The sequence below is a fragment of the Aquarana catesbeiana genome, linkage group LG10 (genome assembly GCF_042186555.1).
Source record: "Aquarana catesbeiana isolate 2022-GZ linkage group LG10, ASM4218655v1, whole genome shotgun sequence".
Taxonomy (NCBI): Eukaryota; Metazoa; Chordata; class Amphibia; order Anura; family Ranidae; genus Aquarana; species Aquarana catesbeiana.
Window position 1 is genome coordinate 79,155,792 of NC_133333.1, and position 18,433 is coordinate 79,174,224.

General features: G+C 44.9%; 1 protein-coding gene across 2 annotated transcripts in view; it reads left to right on the forward strand.

Moving 5' to 3' along the window:
* TFPT (TCF3 fusion partner) overlaps positions 1-18,433 on the forward strand; it is an 87,193-nt gene that overhangs the window by 46,288 nt on the left and 22,472 nt on the right. For both annotated transcript variants that reach the window (XM_073602312.1, XM_073602311.1), the window contains one exon: positions 3,853-3,922. In XM_073602312.1, coding sequence (XP_073458413.1) covers positions 3,853-3,922 — 70 coding nt within the window. The remainder of the gene's footprint in view (positions 1-3,852; positions 3,923-18,433) is intronic.

Consider the following 18,433-nt stretch of genomic DNA (forward strand, 5'->3'; position numbering starts at 1 on the left):
TTTATTCATTGCACACAGACTGATGCATTCAAATGTTTATTTCATTTAATTTTGATGATTTGAAGTGGCAACAAATGAAAATCCAAAATTCCGTGTGTCACAAAATTAGAATATTACTTAAGGCTAATACAAAAAAGGGATTTTTTAGAAATGTTGGCCAACTGAAAAGTATGAAAATGAAAAATATGAGCATGTACAATACTCAATACTTGGTTGGAGCTCCTTTTGCCTCAATTACTGCATTAATTATTATATTATATTATACAATATTTATATAGCGCCAACAGTTTACGTAGCGCTTTACAACAAAATAATGCGGCGTGGCATGGAGTCGATGAGTTTCTGGCACTGCTCAGGTGTTATGAGAGCCCAGGTTGCTCTGATAGTGGCCTTCAACTCTTCTGCGTTGTTGGGTCTGGCATTCTACATCTTCCTTTTCACAATACCCCACAGATTTTCTATGGGGCTAAGGTCAGGGGAGTTGGCTGGCCAATTTAGAACAGAAATACCATGGTCCGTAAACCAGGCACGGGTAGATTTTGCGCTGTGTGCAGGCGCCAAGTCCTGTTGGAACCTGAAATCTCCATAGAGCAGGTCAGCAGCAGGAAGCATGAAGTGCTCTAAAACTTGCTGGTAGACAGCTGCGTTGACCCTGGATCTCAGGAAACAGAGTGGACCGACACCAGCAGATGACATGGCACCCCAAACCATCACTGATGGTGGAAACTTTACACTAGACTTCAGGCAACGTGGATCCTGTGCCTCTCCTGTCTTCCTCCAGACTCTGGGACCTCGATTTCCAAAGGAAATGCAAAATTTGCTTTCGTCAGAAAACATGACTTTGGACCACTCAGCAGCAGTCCAGCTCTTTTTTTCCTTAGCCCAGGTGAGACGGTTTTCGCGCTGTTTCTTGGTCAACAGTGGCTTGACACGAGGTATGCGGCAGTTGAAACCCATGTCTTTCAAGCGTCTCTTGGTGGTGGATCTTGAAGCACTGACTCCAGCAGCTGTCCACTCCTTGTGAATCTCCCCCACATTTTTGAATGGGTTTTTTTTCACAATCTTGACTAGGGCGCGGTGATCCCTATCGCTTGTACACTTTTTCTGACCACAGTTTTTCCTTCCCTTTGCCTCTCTATTAATGTGTTTGGACACAGAGCTCTGAGAACAGCCAGCCTCTTCAGCAATAACCTTTTGTGTCTTTCCCTCCTTGTGCAATGTGTCGATGGTCGCCTTTTGGACAGCTGTCAAATCTGAAGTCTTCCCCATGTTTGTGTAGGCTTCAGAACTGGACTGAGAGACCATTTAAAGCCCTTTGCAGGTGTTTTGAGTTAATCAGCTGATTAGTTTGTGGCACCAGGTGTCTTCAAAATTTAACCCTTACACAATATTCTAATTTTGTGACACACGGAATTTTGGATTTTCATTTGTTGCCACTTCAAATCATCAAAATTAAATGAAATAAACATTTGAATGCATCAGTCTGTGTGCAATGAATAAATATAATGTACAAGTTACACCTTTTGAATGCAATTACTGAAATAAATCAAGTTTTTCAAAATATTCTAATTTACTGGCTTTTACCTGTATAATAAAATATTTACAACAATGTGAAGGGTGTACTCATTTTTGTGAGATACTGTGTGTGTGTGTGCGTGTATATATGTATGTGTGTAAAATATATATATAAAGTGATAAAATAGGGATGTATAGGGCCCCTTTATACTGATGTATATGGACCCCTGTAGCGCTCACCAGCTCAGTGGCAATCCAGTGCAATGACACCCCGCCATCTGCTCTCCATAAAAGCTGAGTGATAGGTCCTGGTCCCCCCCACCCCTCTTTTCTCCATACAGCCAGAGTGACAGTGTCTAGCTCCTCTCTATGTACAGGGTGAGTGACAATCGCTATCCCTGCCCCTGTGCTCCTATTGGCTGTCCCCCAGGATCGTGTAGAGAGAAGAGGACAGATCTGGTGGAGAGGGGAGGGATCAGCGTGGAGGCTCTGTGCATGCCCAGCTGGCTGCTGCTTCCCCTAGGAAGCCATGCCACTGCCCCTCCACACTGCAACCCTGCTGAGCCCTGACACCGGAGTACAGTTTCCTAGTCGGCAGCCTGACCTAAAAGCTTATGAGGGGCACATGCCTATTTGTGGGTAGGGCAGGGAGGAGGATAGGCGTGGGAGGGGGGCAGGCACAGGAACAATGCACTGTGTGTCTCTCCTTCGAGCAGCTGAAAGTCGGGAGGTAGAAGGAGAAAAACCGGCTTTCAGCTGCTGGAAAGAGAAACAGTGCATTGTTCCTGTGCTTTCCCCCCTCCCACCCTGCCGTGCTAATCCTCCCCCCTGTGTGCTCGTGCCAACTACAGGAGGACCGGTGGTCATCCCACCACCCCCCCTCCCTATCGGCGGTTCTGCTAACAAAGTGGCATGTATGTATGTATGTGTGTGTGTGTATATGTGTATATATATATATATATATATATATATATATATATATATATATATATATACATACATATATACACACACAAAACCATAGAAATGACCACAATAGTAGTGATCATAATAATGATGATCTTCCTAATACAACACAAAAAAAAAGTTAATAATAATGAAAATGTCACTAATAGACTTATCAAATCGACTTGGATTGTATGCACTTATAATAGAATAATATACTATACTCCAAAGCTACAGAGGAACCTGCATACTGTAAAAACCTGTGAACAGATGTACAAACTAAGATGCAAACCATCCAAGAAAAAACTCTTTGTAAAGCCATGAGTCACTGCAACCTGAAGGTGTCAGTTCAAGAGTATTTGAAAATATGTCCACACATCTTTCTTTTGTTTGCACTAGTACATACTAGAATTACAGTAGTGTTCCAATTATATTAGCGTATGGCTCTTCATATCCTCTCTTGCTTGCCCACTGCCTTGACCTCTTCTTGGACACTGACTACTCTCTTGCCTTCTTCCTGCCTTGACTTTTGCTTGGAAAAAAATCTACTCTGCCTGCTGCCTGCCCTTCCACCAACCTGCTATCATATCTCATTTTATCCCCTTGGTGTAGCTATAATGTCCTTACGGCTCCTTGGTGAGGCATGGGCTGTTACTATTGACACTTACTGACCATTCCTATGTCCCTCAATGCTCACAAAAGAAAAGATTTTTGTTCTTACAGTAAAATGTATTTCTTGGAGTCCATTTATGGACACACATCCCACCCCACTGTTTATTCCTTGCTCCTGGTACTGCTTTTTTACAAAAGACATGCTGGGTAGAACGGTGGATTGTATGGGGGCTGGCTTAAGATTTATCTGTTTGCCAGTACCCAATCTTCATTTAGGCAGCAGTATAACCCAATTGTTTCTGAATTCCAGTTTCCCTCAATGGACCGCATGAAACAAAATCACACAGACGTTTATTAGATTCAAAATCTTCACCTGTAAAATTCCCATGTCTGTGGAGCCACAGGTGGTGCATACTGTCTGCCATACAGGTGCATGGTTGGATGCGCCCATACTCTTGTAAACGCCAATGTGTCTGGGCATCATCATCGTTTGCCAGTATTTACCCTGGTTCCACCTGAGCAAGATACTGGCAAGTAGGGAAATATGCCGTTTTTGCATGTGCGGGTAAACACAGATGCACAGGAGCATCAGCATTTACAAGCGTACGGGCACGTACAGCCATACATTTGCAGCTCTCCAGGAGAGGGAATACACTCAGGATTTTACACTTGATGACTTTGGAGTCAATAAATATTTGTGTGCATGAGGCCTTAATGGGCTTTTTTTCTCTAGACCAACTTTACAATACCGTTTTTTTTTGTTTTTGTTTTTGAATGTAGATTTCTAATGAAAATCTTGGATGTTTATGGAGATGGATATAGAAAGAGCCACCTGACCTTCTTAATAGAGGTAATACAAATGAATCCCTTAGTATTTAGTGCTTATTTTTATTTAGTGATACTATATACACACTGATAAATATCCTTTCTCTTTATGTACAGTATATGGATGATGGCACTGTATTTAATTTGATAAAAAGATAATCGATCTATAGCTATCACATGATCCAGCTCTTTCCCAGCCTGTCTGCAGGTAAACATAAGTGGGAAGAGGTTCTAGTCCTCTTCTGGCGGTCACATGTTAAAAAATAAATAAATAAATACAGAGGAAAATACATTTCTCTTACGTTTTATTGACGGACATAGCTTCTTTTCAGTCTTGACCATAGGGTTATAGCACCACCTACAGGAGTAGGACACCAGGCAGAAAAAGAACACATCACCGCCTATGGGCTGCCCTAGCTGGTATAAACCCAGTTCTGCTATAGGCAAGCAAGTTATTTCTGTCTAGAGTCTCAAGAGTACGGACCTGTTGGGTCTTATGGCTCCATTCCTTTTTTTTTTTCTTCCTGTGGAGACCTTCAATCAACAGCAGGGCTGGATAATCTAGATCTAGTGGTCATCCCAGTCTGGCCAACGAGCGCACGCAGACATTTAGCTATGCACTGGGTTGGCTACGACAGCCTCATCCTGGACTGGGGTGGCCAGCAAGTTAAAGGTCTCATGGGGACACATATAACCAGCACCTGAAGTCCGTGTCACAGTGTTACCCTGGCCGACAGCCTCCCACTTTGGTGGTGAGGAGGTTCTGTCTTGGGAGCGGTACCCACACTATCCGTGGATCGGTAAGCAGATGCCTTACTCCCCGGGTGGTGTGGGGTGTGGGTACTCCCTGGGGTGGTCAGCCCTGGGGGTTTTCCTCCTCCCCTCTAGGCCTGGTGGTTGGCCCTGCAGGGTCTCATCCTCCCCCCTGGACTAACATGCAGTCTACAAGCTCCCCCCTCCCCCCCCAGGTCGTTGGGCTCATCCGCCTGCTCTGGATCTATACATATCCTGCCTGGGTCCTCTGATGGATGTGCCACCCCCTGGGGTTGTCTGAAGGGGGTCTGCTGGTTCCTGGGGATATCTGTGTCCATGTGCACACCTCCTCTCCTCCCTGGCGGGTATGGGACCGGTGGCTGGGGGAAGTGTGCAGTACAGGGTTCAATCCTGCACCCTGGGTGGTTGTCATTCACTGTGACATGCCAGGAATTCTCTGGGCTGCCTCCCGGTCCTGCTGCTGGGCCTCCCTGCGGGGGGGTCGCACCATGCAGTCTGACTGCCCGTCATTTTAGACCGTGGCTTTGCGGCCTGCTAGGCGACCTGTGACACCTGCCATCTTGTGCCGCTGCTAGCTACCCCTCGGACTTCTGCCTTGTTCCCCGCTGCTTGGCTTTTGGCATAAGAGAATAAGGCTACAGTCAGCTGCCATCTTTTAGGTGGCCACCTGTGAGTGGTCTCAGCTAGTGGCTATCTTTTGAGTGGCCTCGGCCGGTGGTCATTTTGGCGATGTCCTGTGGGTGGCTTGCTCTGAAACCTGGTTTCCCTTTTCCAACATCTACGGTGGGTAGGGAGTGGGGGTTTTCCCTTCCCCCTTTCCTATTGTTGTGCCTTGGGATGCTTGGTGCCCTGCCCAGTTCTCAGTGTGGCTGCCTGGTACCTGCAGCTGGGTGGGGGGGGGGGGGCTTGGCCTGTGTTCATCCGTAAGTATGTGTGCACCGCACAGTTGGGCTGCTGCTATAGAGGTGGTTCTCACCTTGCTAATCCCCACATTTCACTGGAGTCCTCCCATCTTCAGGACAGACATGGCATTTAGGATTCTGGAAAGGACCTTACCGCTTTCAATGGTACCACTGACAAGTGGATTGTATCAGTCGCCCGCTCTCTTGTTACGGTCACTGCCTCGAGCAGAAGGTCCTAGCTTCATTAGGTTTCTGCAGGTGGCACAGTTGATCCTGGGCTCACAAGCCCTTCTTGGTGTGCAGGCTTGTCCCCACCTGTTTACCAGGTGGGATGTCGGTTTGCACATCCATGGACTTTGCTGTTTACAAAATATGGGCCCGCATACTGGTTTTTGTTGGGCGTCACAATGGAATTACTCTTGGCCAGCCTAGTTCCTTCCTTTGCATCCTCATCTCTCCCTGTCTTATCTGCAGGTTCTTTGCAGAGCGGTGCAGGATCCTAAAGGGCTTAATGGCCTGATTCCAGACCTGGTGAAGTTTCATGGGTTTTTACTCCATTCTGGTTACTGTTCCGCAGAAGGAAGGAGTTTGTCCCATCCTGGACCTCGAGGCCCTGGAAGGCTAGGTGCAGGAGTGGAAGACTGCATTGGTTTGTTTGGTAGTGGCTCTCTTTTTGCAAGGGGATTTCCTGGATCCCATAGATATCAGTGCTGTCTACTTGCACCTTCCCTTCTGTGCTGGGCACCAACGCTTCTTGCGCTTTATGGCCAGGGACACGCATTCCCAGTTTGTTGTGCTCCCCTTGGCCTGGCCTCCGCTCCTTGGGCTTTACCTAAGTGCTGGCAAGAAAACATGGGCTTGTCCTGAATGGCCATCTGGATGTTCCACTCCTCTGAGCAGGGGCTTGTGCAGTGCTGATGGACAACATGTCATTCACGATACACACTCTGTGGGGCTTGGGGTCCTGCATACTGGTTCTGGGTCTTGTGGTACCCACCTTTGTGTCGATCCTGTATGTGCAATTCCACATGAAGGGTCCGCTGAAAAAAATCTTGTCTATGTGGGTTCCCTGGACAATCCGAGCACCTGGACCAGGAGTCCAGGGCCCTTTTATAGTCTGGTGGCTCTGGTCTCTTTTGTTCTGGCCGGAAAGTAATCTTCTCCCGCTTTGTAGATAAGATAGTGATCCTGGTGGGATGATATCTCCATTCCTCAGTGCAGGTTTTCAGAACCACCAGCATACTAACTGGTCAAGTGTGTGCTAAGCTATTAGTAGTGACCTGACCATGGTTCTGGGCTCCACCCCAGCAGACAGGAAGTCATTGCCCAGGAGTCAAGAGGGCTCAACCTAGGAAAGAGGTTGAAGCCAGTGCAGCAAGGAGCTGCTAGCTGTGTGCACAGAGTTGTGTAGGGCGATGGTCTGTGGGAGACAGACAAAGGCCTAAAAGGTAAGACCAAAGCAGGAGTGCTGAATGTTCCTTTGTTTTGATGGGAAGATAAATGTGGAAATTTCATATTTTGTGTTTTCTGGAACCTTCTTTTAATAAAAGTGGGCAAGAAAAGCCCTTAAAAAGAAGAATTTTTAGTGTCCTTAAAACTCTACACTTGATGCTAGTTCTCACTGCCCATAAATCTGCCTCCTGTACAACTTATCATCACTCTTGGAAGCTTATTTTTTGAGGTGCAAGGCATCAGATGCTCCATGTTGCTTCTCAGTGGTTCGGATTTTGACCTTTCTGTAACGGGGCTTTGAGCACAGCCGTGCCTTGAGCACCATTAAGGGTCAGGTCTCTGTCCTTGCGGTCTTGTTTGTCAATTACTTTTGGCTATGCCCCCTTTGCTCCATACCCTTATCCTAGGGTTTCATCACGTGGCACCCCTGTGCATTCTTTGTTGCTACCATGGGACCTGCATTTTTTTTCCTTTGGTGCTTTTAGATGCCTTACTTTGAGAACATTATGGAGATTCTCTAGATTACGAGCTCTATGGAGGTTGCCTTTTTTGATTGCGGTCGCTTTCACATGCCGCATGTTGGAGCTAGCTGCTTTGCCTTCTGAGTCTCCTTATTTTGACTTTCACAGGGATTAAGTGGTTCTCCACCTGCGAGTTCCTTCCATCCGAAGGTGGTATCTGATTTTCATCTGAATGGGGACATTGTTCTGCCTTTTCTCTGTTCCAGCCTTCGCACTCTTCGGAGGTTGCACTACATTCCTTGGACATGATCAGGGGTGTTTATGTGTACCTGTCTGCTTTGGCTTCTTTTCCGGAGGTCGGATTCTTGGTTTGTGGTATAGACAGCCTGTAAAAAGGGGGCCTCCTCTGCCATTTTCCTCAGATCAGGTTGATGATGGTTTAAGCTTATGCCGTTAGGAGTTGGAATTCTCCCTTCTTCGTTACAGCGCACTCTATCAGGGTGATTTAGTGCCTTTGGGGGTTCCAATGTCAGGTGTCTGTGCCCCAAGTTTTCAACGTTGTCTGTGCATACGTTTCCATATTTACCTGATAAATTATTTTTTTGCATGCTTCCTTTGGCCGCCGAAGTTTTGCAGGTTGCTGATTTATTATTATCCTCCTCTTCCTCCCACTGCTCTGCCTCAAGTGCCATAATGCCATGCAGAGTCTGCTCCAGTAGTAACACAAGAGGGATTGTGTCACTGATGCATGCATTGTCACGGCTCACCATCCTCGTCACCTCCTCAAATGGTGACAGTACAGTGCATGCATCCTTTATCAGCAGCCATTGGCGTGGGGAAAAAAAGCTGAGGTGCCTGAGCCTGTCCTTGTGCCATTCTCACACAGGTACTCGTTGATGACTCTCTGCTGCATGTGCAGCCACTTCTGCATTACCAAAGTTGAGTTCCACCTTGTGGGCATATCACAAATCAGGCGCTTTACGAGCAGGTAGAATTCCAGCTGAATTTCAGCCAACCAAACACTGGCTGTGTATAACCAACCTGAAATGGCTACAGACTCATCTGGCCCACCTTAGAAGATCTTGCAAACCTGGGTACCTGTTTAAGAAATGCTGCACCACCAGATTGATGACATGTGCCAGGCATGGCACGTGTCAACTTTCCCTGTCGAAGGGCGGATAGAAGGTTAGTGCCATTATCTCACATCACCATTCCTGGCTCAAACTTCCATGGCGTGAACCACTCCTGGGCCTGCCCCTGCAGAGACAAATGCTCTGCTCTTTAGGGGTACCATTAATTCTTAATGGTATCCCACATATTGGCAAACATGGGGTGCTTTTTGGTGCTGCGCAATTTTGAAAAAAGGGTCAGGGACTTCTTTCTCTGCATTGAAATTAATAGACTGCCCTACACGCAGTCAAACAGATGTGAATCAAGGGCTTGTTCACATTTTATATATATATATATATATAATGTGTGTGTGTGTGTGTGTGTGTGTGTGTATATACACGTCCGCTAGTAACGAAACGACGTAAGGAGGAGGAGCCACGTCCTGACGTCGCCGCTATACGTCTAGTCCCGGAAGCTACGGCTGATCTGGAGCCGGCCGGCTTTCCCACGTCTTTTTGCTGATATTAATCTACTGATCTGTAAGTGTTCATTTGGCCTTTTTTAATTTTAATAAATGGTAAAAGGTTTTATGCTATGTGGAGCATCTTGTGTTTTTTACGGTAAATACAACGTTTTGCTGTGATCCATGGAGAGGATTCTTTTGGACGCGGTGTCATCTAATGCCTACCTGTGAGATCCCGGTCTGGGGTTACAGCCGTCCACAGCGTGGTCCCCTGTAATAAGGGACCAACGCTATCTGATAAGCGGCAGTATTTTCTTGAAGGTGGAGGTCCCATCTATGCACCTTATTCACCTCAACGAGAACTTTCATCACTTGTCACCTTGGGATTTGTTTATTTCAATTTATGTTGTTTTTCAATTTATGGACTATTTTTATTAATATTATTTTTGCACTCCATTTCACTTTCTTGTGCATTGATTGTATGGACATTTTTTCAAACGTCATTCTATGTGTCCGCATGTTTGGTCCATTGGTGTATTCAGTATCATTTTGTTTGTTTTGGTTTGAATTAATATTTATTTGTGGCACACTTTGTTGTTTTCACCACACTATTAGCGCAACTTTTTTCCCCCTAATACTCTGATTTGTGTCATATAACACTTTAGTCGCAGCTTTATTTTTCACTTAGATTGTTAGCGCAGTATTTATTTACACATATATATATATATAGATATCTATATAGATAGATAGATATATATATATATATATATATATATATATATATATATATATATATATATATATATATATATATATATATATATATATATATATAATATAGTAGGGGCGGAAAGTATTCAGACCACCTTAAATTTTTCACTCTTTGTTATATTGCAGCCATTTGCTAAAATCATTTAAGTTCATTTTTTTTTCCTCATTAATGTACACACAGCACCCCATATTGACAGAAAAACACAGAATTGTTGTCATTTTTGCAGATTTATTAAAAAAGAAAAACTGAAATGTCACATGGTCCTAAATATTCAGACCCTTTGCTGTGACACTCATATATTTAACTCAGGTGCTGTCCATTTCTTCTGATCATCCTTGAGATGGTTCTACACCTTCATTTGAGTCCATCTGTGTTTAATTATACTGAATGGACTTGATTAGGAAAGCCACACACCTGTCTATATAAGACCTTACAGCTCACAGTGCATGTCCAGAGCAAATGAGAATCATGAGGTCAAAGGAACTGCCTTAAGAGCTCAGAGACAGAATTGTGGCAAGGCACAGATCTGGCCAAGGTTACAAATAAATTTCTGCTACACTTAAGGATCCTAAGAGCACAGTGGCCTCCATAATCCTTAAATGGAAGACGTTTGGGACGACCAGAACCCTTCCTAGAGCTGGCCGTCCGGCCAAACTGAGCTATCGGGGAGAAGAGCCTTGGTTAGAGAGGTAAAGAAGAACCCAAAGATCACCATGGCTGAGCTCCAGAGATGCAGTCGGGAGATGGGAGAAAGTTGTAGAAAGTCAACCATCACTGCAGCCCTCCACCAGTCGAGGCTTTATGGCAGAGTGGCCCGACGGAAGCCTCTCCTCAATGCATGACACATGTAGGCCCGCATTGAGTTTGCTAATAAAATACACCTGAAGGACTCTGAGATGGTGAGAAATAAGATTCTTTGGTCTGATGAGACCAAGATAGAACTTTCCGGCCTTAATTCTAAGCGGTATGTGTGGAGATAACCAGGCACTGCTCATCACCTGTCCAATACAGTCCCAACAGTGAAGCATGGTGGTGGCAGCATCATGCTGTGGGGGTGTTTTTCAGCTGCAGGAACAGGACGACTGGTTGCAATCGAGGGAAAGATGAATGCGGCCAAGTACAGGGATATCCTGGACAAAAACCTTCTCCAGAGTGCTCAGGACCTCAGACTGGGCCGAAGGTGTACCTTCCAACAAGACAATGACCCTAAGCACACAGCTAAAATAATGAAGAAGTGGCTTCACAACAACTCCGTGACTGTTCTTGAATGGCCCAGCCAGAGCCCTGACTTAAACCCAATTGTGCATCTCTGGAGAGAACTAAAATTGGCTGTCCACCAACGTTTACCATCCAACCTGACAGAACTGGAAAGGATCTGCAAGGAGGAATGGCAGAGGATCCCCAAATCCAGCTGTGAAAAACTTGTGCATCTTTCCCAAAAAGACTCATGGCTGTATTAGATCAAAGGGGTGCTTCTACTAAATTCTGAGCAAAGGGTCTGACCATGTGACATTTCAGTTTTTCTTTTTTAATAAATCTGCAAAAATGTCAACAGTTCTGTGTTTTACTGTCAATATGGGGTGCTGTGTGTACATTAATGAGGAAAAAAAATGAACTTAAATGAATTTAGCAAATGGCTGCAATATAACAGAGTGAAACATTTAAGGGGGTCTGAATACTTTCCGTCCCCACTGTATATATATCATACACAGCACACCCCTCTCTTAACTTTCACTTTTGAGGCTGACAGAGCTCCCTCACGGTGCCGATGTACAATTCAGCAGGGGATCGGAAGATCGGGCTCATCCGACAGCCCCTCACTCCCATGAACCCACGGCAGACTGGTTGAGAAAGGCTGCCCTAGACAGACCTGCTGAAGCACTGCATGGCATCTTTCACCCTGACTCGTTGAATGGCCCTTTGAATGCAATTTGGATAAGCTGGAATTTAGACACTGGGCATGTGGGTGGCAGGGAGTGTTTTTTTATTTTTTTCGCTGCAGCAGCTGGGGCAGAGAAATTTGCCTGATATACTCTACAGCTGGTGGTGTGCTGCTGGCAGACTTGTTGCAAGCACCTGCGACACCCTTTGCTATACCAGCATCCCTGTCAGTTGAGGCTGCTGAGAGGTCATGAGTTATAGTGGGGGTAGACATGAAAGGTGAGGAGAATTGTGTCCCTTGTGTGTGGCTTTCAGGTGCTCTTGCCAACAGGCTGAGTGATGGGAGGTAAATGCCTTGTCAAGCATGTGGTACCCAAATGGCTGGTGTTTTTGCCACGTTTGATCTGCTTGCAGCAGAGATTACGATCGGCTGCACATGTGCTAAAAAAAGGCCTACACAGCTGAGCTATGGGAAGTGGACCGGGAGATAACCGCTCTACAACCTGATGGAATAGGTTAGCTGCTCTCTACTATTCCATGATGGCTGCCTCTGGAGGACATTCTACCTCCTTGGGGTTGTTGCTCATCATCATCCCCTCCATTCTCATCATCACTGAAGCCAACTTGGCAATACGCTGCGGCTGGGGGAACATGACTGCCAGTTTGTTATTTATCAGTGTTCTCCCCTCTCTGTAGGCTCATGTTTCTCCCTTCCTCTACCTCAGATCCAACATCAAAATCAAGTCATTTCTGTGCATCCTCAAGAAGCGAGCGGTGACGCTGTGTTCAAATAATTCAGCTGACTCCTGCCATAACCCCAGCATCATGCATGGAGGAGTAGCTGTGGACCAGAAGGCAGAATAGGCCGCTCTGGCAGCTGCGGTGGACTGGGCACTAGAGTCAACTTGGGTCATAGAGGATGAGGATAGTTTAGTAAGCCAGTCCACCACCTCCTCTACATGTTGTGGCTGGATAGCACAGGCAACATCACTAAACAGAGACAAAGGTGCCCTGCTTGTGGACGGACCATGTCCACCTTTGCCTGTGGACACTCATAGTGGCATGGGAACATGGTCTGCCTCTTCTTGTTGGCCTCTCAGACATGATGGGGGGGGGGCTTATTACCCAAATAAATAGAAACTGGAAAATGTGTGATTGGATGCACTTTATAGCGTTATGCTCTTTTTGGCATACAGTATCTCACGAAAGTGAGTACACCCCTCACATTTTTGTAAATATTTTATTATATCTTTCATGTGACAACACTGAAGAAATTACACTGCTACAATGTAAAGTAGTGAGTGTACAGCTTGTATAACAGTGCAAATTTGCTGTCCCCTCAAAATAACTCAACACACAGCCATTTAATGTCTAAACCGCTGGCAACAAAGGTGAGTACACCCCTAAGTGAAAATGTCCAAATTGGACCCAATTAGCCATTTTACCTCCCCGTATCATGTGACTTGTTAATGTTACAAAGTCTCGGGTGTGAATGGGGAGCAGGTGTGTTCAACTTTGTGTTATCGCTCTCACTCTCTCATACTGGTCACTGGAAGTTTAACATGGCATCTCATGGCAAATAACTCTCTGAGGATCTGAAAAAAACAATTGTTGCTCTACATAAATATGGCCTAGGCTATATTAAGAATTCCGAGACCCTGAAACTGAGCTGCAGCACGGTGGCCAAGACCATACAGTGGTTTAACAGGTTCCACTCATAATAGCCCTCGCCATGGTAGACCAAAGAAGTTGAGTGCATGTGCTCAGCATCATATCCAGAGGTTGTCTTTGGGAAATAGGCGTATGAGTGCTGCCTGCATTGCTGCAGGGGTTGAAGGGGTGGGAGGTCAGCATATGCCGCACGCTGCATCAAATTGGTCTGCATTGCTGTCATCCCAGAAGGAAGCTTCTTGTAAAGATGATGCACAGGGAAGCCCGCAAACAGTTTGCTGAAGACAAGCAGACTAAGGACATGGATTACTGGAACCATGTTCTGTGGTCTGATGAGACCACGATAAACTTAATTGGTTCAGATGGTGTCAAGCGTGTGTCGCGGCAACCGGGTGGGGCGTACAAAGACAAGTGTGTCTTGCCTACAGTCAAGTTTGGTGGTGAGAGTGTCATGGTCTGGGGCTGCATGAGTGCTGCCGACACTGGGGAGCTACAGTTCATTGAGGGAACCATGAATGCCAACATGTACTGTGACATACTGAAGCAGAACATGATCCCCTCCCTTCAGAGACTGGTCCGCAGGACAGTATTCCAACATAACAACCCCAAACACACCTCCAAGACGACCACTGCCTTGCTAAAGAAGCTGAGGGTAAAGGTGATGGACTGGCCAAGCATGTCTTCAAACCTAAACCCTTTTGACCATCTGTGGGGCATCCTCCAATGGAAGGCGGAGGAGCGCAAGGTCTTTAACATCCACCAGCTCTGTGATGTCGTCATGGAGGGGTGGCAGAGGACTCCAGTGGCAACATGCAAAGCTCTGGTAAACGGCATGTCCAAAAGGGTTAAGTCAGTGATGGAAAATAATGGTGGTCACACAAAATATTGACACTTTGGGCACAATTTGGACATTTTCACTTAGGTGTGTACTCTTTTGTTGCCAACGGTTTAGACGTTAATGGGTGTGTGAGTTATTTTGAGGGGAAAGCAAATTTACACTGTTATACAAGCTGTACACTCCCTACTTTACATTGTAGCAAAGTGTGCATTGTGTATATGGCAACTCTACCTCCCCTCTTCCCTACTCTGTTGTTCCTGTATAGTGTACACCCTGGTATAGTTATTTCCCAGTCATTTGAATCATTGAACCCCATCTCTGTAATTGCAACAAGGTCCACGTTGTCCCTAGACATAAGAACTGTCAGCTCACAAAGCTTGTTGCCTAAACTATGAGCATTTGTGCACATGATATGACAAACACTGCTATGTACTGTACTGTTTTATTTTTAGCAACAGAAACTGTAAACTGAAGTGACTACCTTATTAGCCCAGCCCTTAGCAACACAAACCCTTACATTTGTTTCAACCCATTAGGGATAGAAATGCTCCTCGTCAATTACATCTCTACCCCCATTTCTCACTTCAGACAGTGATTCATAACAGTTCAGTAGAATGCCAAACAAGTCTAATACCAGCTTACTCACATTAACCACTTCCTGTCCAGCGAGGTACCTGTACACTGCTGGACTTTTGGTGGTTATACCAGGATTACGAACCGGATTTAGAACCGGTAGTCGACTCTCTCTTTAATAGCAATTGGAACGGCTGACAAGCCGTTCAATTCCTATCACAAGCAGCACCTCCTCCTGTGTTTCTCTCTGGCTCTCCTGTCCCACTGGGAGACCAGAGCGACCAGCCAGTGTGTCTGCCGGCTGGCCAGGCAGCCAAGCAAAGCCAGGATCGGCTGTTCGTAATAGTAATGCAGAAGCGTTGGCATTACATCGCTTCCGGTTAACCCGGAAACCACCCCATCAGTGCCATTTTTTTAAAAATCAGAAGCATTCAAAAACACCAATTTTTTTGCTATTGAACGTGCACATAGAATCCCCCTTAGGACATCGCCCTCAGGAAGCCAGTCCAGGCCTATGATTATTAAACTTCTGTATTTCAAAGATAAAGTCACCATTCTCCAAAAAGCAAGAATGATGAGGAATGTACAGTACAGTGGAGTAAGGATCTCATTATACCCAGATTTTTCCCCTGAATTACAAAAACAAAGAGCTAAATTCATAGAGTGTAAGCGTAGACTGCAACAGCTTAAAGTCAGTTATGCATTGATGTATCCAGCACGTCTAAAAAGTGACAGCCCTTGGGGAAACCAGATTTTTTAATACACCTGCAAAAGTGACACTATGGTTAGAGAAGAACGAAGGGAAGGTACAGAGGGGTGAAGAGACATGAGGATGATCAGAATGTGGAAGCATTTTTTCCCTCATTTATACCTGGACTTTCTTTTTCTTTTTTTTTTTCTCCTCTTTCTTTCATTTTATATATATATATATATGCACAAAAATGGGAGCGAGGGAGGGAAGGGGAAGGCAGACTTAGGGTAGAGTAGGAGGATGTATGGGTCCTCTTTTTTTGTGGGGGGGGAATATAGGTGTGTTAATTTTTTTGTATCTTGTACTAATGGACACATTTGAAATATTTGAGACACTGGGGACTGATCTCCCACTACCTAATCGAGATCACAGTTCACAGAAAATTTTTGTTGTAAGATCTGTCACTTTGGGGAAGAAATACGGTCATGTTAGAAGCCCTTATAAGAAATTATAATACACAAGGGGAAGAGTATTTGAGAATATTAAATATGAAAGTAAATGAAATAAATTTGAGGAATTATTCTGATGAGGGAAAGAAAAGTAGGATAATAGAATGACAGGGATTGGAGATGCCGGAAGAACCCGGGTCAGCTTAGGAAAAGTAGGAATGTTAAGATATGTTCTTGGAACGTACGGGGGGTAAAGGACCTGTCTAAGAGACAAGAAATTTTTTTCTGTGGCCAGTTTGGATGGGTCTGGAATACTTTGCCTGCAGGAGACACACCTTGAGAAAGAAACAACTAATGTCTTAGAACATAAGAAATTCAGGGTGCAATATCATTCGACTCACACTTCCTATTCAAGGGGGGTGAGTATATTGATAGATTCCAGTGTGGTTTTCTCCTGCAGGCAAAGTAAGATAGACGAAAATGGAAGATATATTTTTCTTTTTTGTGCGATTGAAGATAGAGAATGTGTGCTAGCTAATGTATATATTCCTCCACCATTTAGTACGGAAATTTTATGTGATTTGATGGGGTTTATTGTGGACAAGCCAGGAGTGTCTGTTATAGTGGCAGGAGATTTTAATATGACCATGAATAAAAACCTAGATAGGTTCCTGCAGAGGGTCCCCCCAATGAAACATTTGGTGGCTCGTTGTTCTGATTTTGTGAAGAGACAGGGTTGGTGGATATATGGAGGAGGTGGCACCCCGAGGTAAAGCAATACTCCTGCCACTCTAGGACGCATTCTACCTTGTCCAGGATTGACCTCTTATTGTGCAATGAGGAAGCCTTGAAAATAGTGGAGGAGGTAGATTACAAACCAAGGGGGATCTCAGATCACTCACCATTAGTCTGTTCAATAAAAATAGGGGAAAAATATAATAGGGGGGACTGGAAGGTGAACCCCTTTTGGTTGGAGATAATTGAGGACACTGGGGGGGGATTGCAGCCAGCCTGAAGGAGTTTTTAGAGTTAAACTCAGGAACCGCATCATTGGGAGTGATCTGGGACACCCTGAAAGCATATCTGCAAGGCGTACTGATACAAAGAATAACGTATTTCAAAAGACAATCACAGTCTAGAGAAGTCAGGGTGAGGGAGGAAGTAAGGGGAGCAGAAATGCAGTATGTGGAGGTACCAACCACGGATAGATATGAGGAATGGGTGGCGAAGCAAGAAGAATATAAAAGACTAGTCCTGAAGAAAAAAGAGAATAAAACATTATTTCAGAGGCAGGCCTTTTTTGGTGAGGGAGAGTGGGTAGGGAGAATATTGGCCCTAATAGCTAGGGCAAATAGCCCTCCAGCTATCATACCAGCAATACGGGATAGGGAAGGCAAAGTTAGAAGGACCACGCCAGAAATAGTAAACGAGTTTAAGAATTACTATAGAAACTTGTATAGTACGCCACAGATAAACGTAGAAGGGGAAATGTGGGATTTTTTTCAAAAATTGAAAATACCCCCACTATCAAAGGAAGATAGGGAGGGATTGGAAGCTCCATTGACACTTGAGGAATTATGTAAAGCAACAGCAGATATGGCAAATCAGAAAGCTCCAGGGCCAGACGGCTTGCCGATAGAAATTTATAAAAAATATGGGGATATATTATTACCCAAACTTTTACAGGTGTTTAATGGAGCTATAGGGGATGGGAAACTCCCATCCTCCATGACAGAAGCAACAATAATTGTATTAGCAAAGGAAGGGAAAAATCAAATAGAGACAGCCTCATATAGGCCAATATCACTTCTATGTTCGGATGTTAAAATCCTCGCAAAAGTACTGGCAGCAAGATTGAATAAAATAATTGGTAAAGTAATACACCCAGACCAAACTGGCTTTATACCAGATAGATCCATAAGCCTAAATGTAAGGCGAGCCTATTTAAATATGCAGATCCCGGTAGAGAATGGAGGGAATAGGGCTATTCTATCATTAGACGCAATCAAAGCTTTTGATAGCTTAGAATGGCATTACTTGTGGAAGGTTCTGGCGGAATTTCAGTTTGGACCCCAATTTGTCCGCTGGATAAGATTATTATATGAGAGCCCCAAGGCCAAGGTAAGAATAAATGGAGAGTGTTCTGAGTGGTTCCAATTAGAGAGGGGAACGAGACAGGGGTGCCCTTTGTCCCCCTAGCTCTTTGCCCTCGCAATGGAGCCTTTGGCCATCGCTTTAAGAGCATCCCAGGAGGTTCAGGGTTTGAAAAGAAGAATGGGAGAGGAAAAGGTTGCTATGTATGCAGACGATGTTTTTCTGTTCCTTGGGGACACACAATCCTCTTTGGAGGTCGCTATGAAACTGGTACAAGAATTTGGACATTTCTCTGGGTTGGCAATTAGTTGGGAAAAGTCTGTACTTTTGCCTATAGATTGATTACAGATTCACTTCTGCTACAGGTAACCCAAATAAGAGTAGTTAATCAAATGAGATATTTGG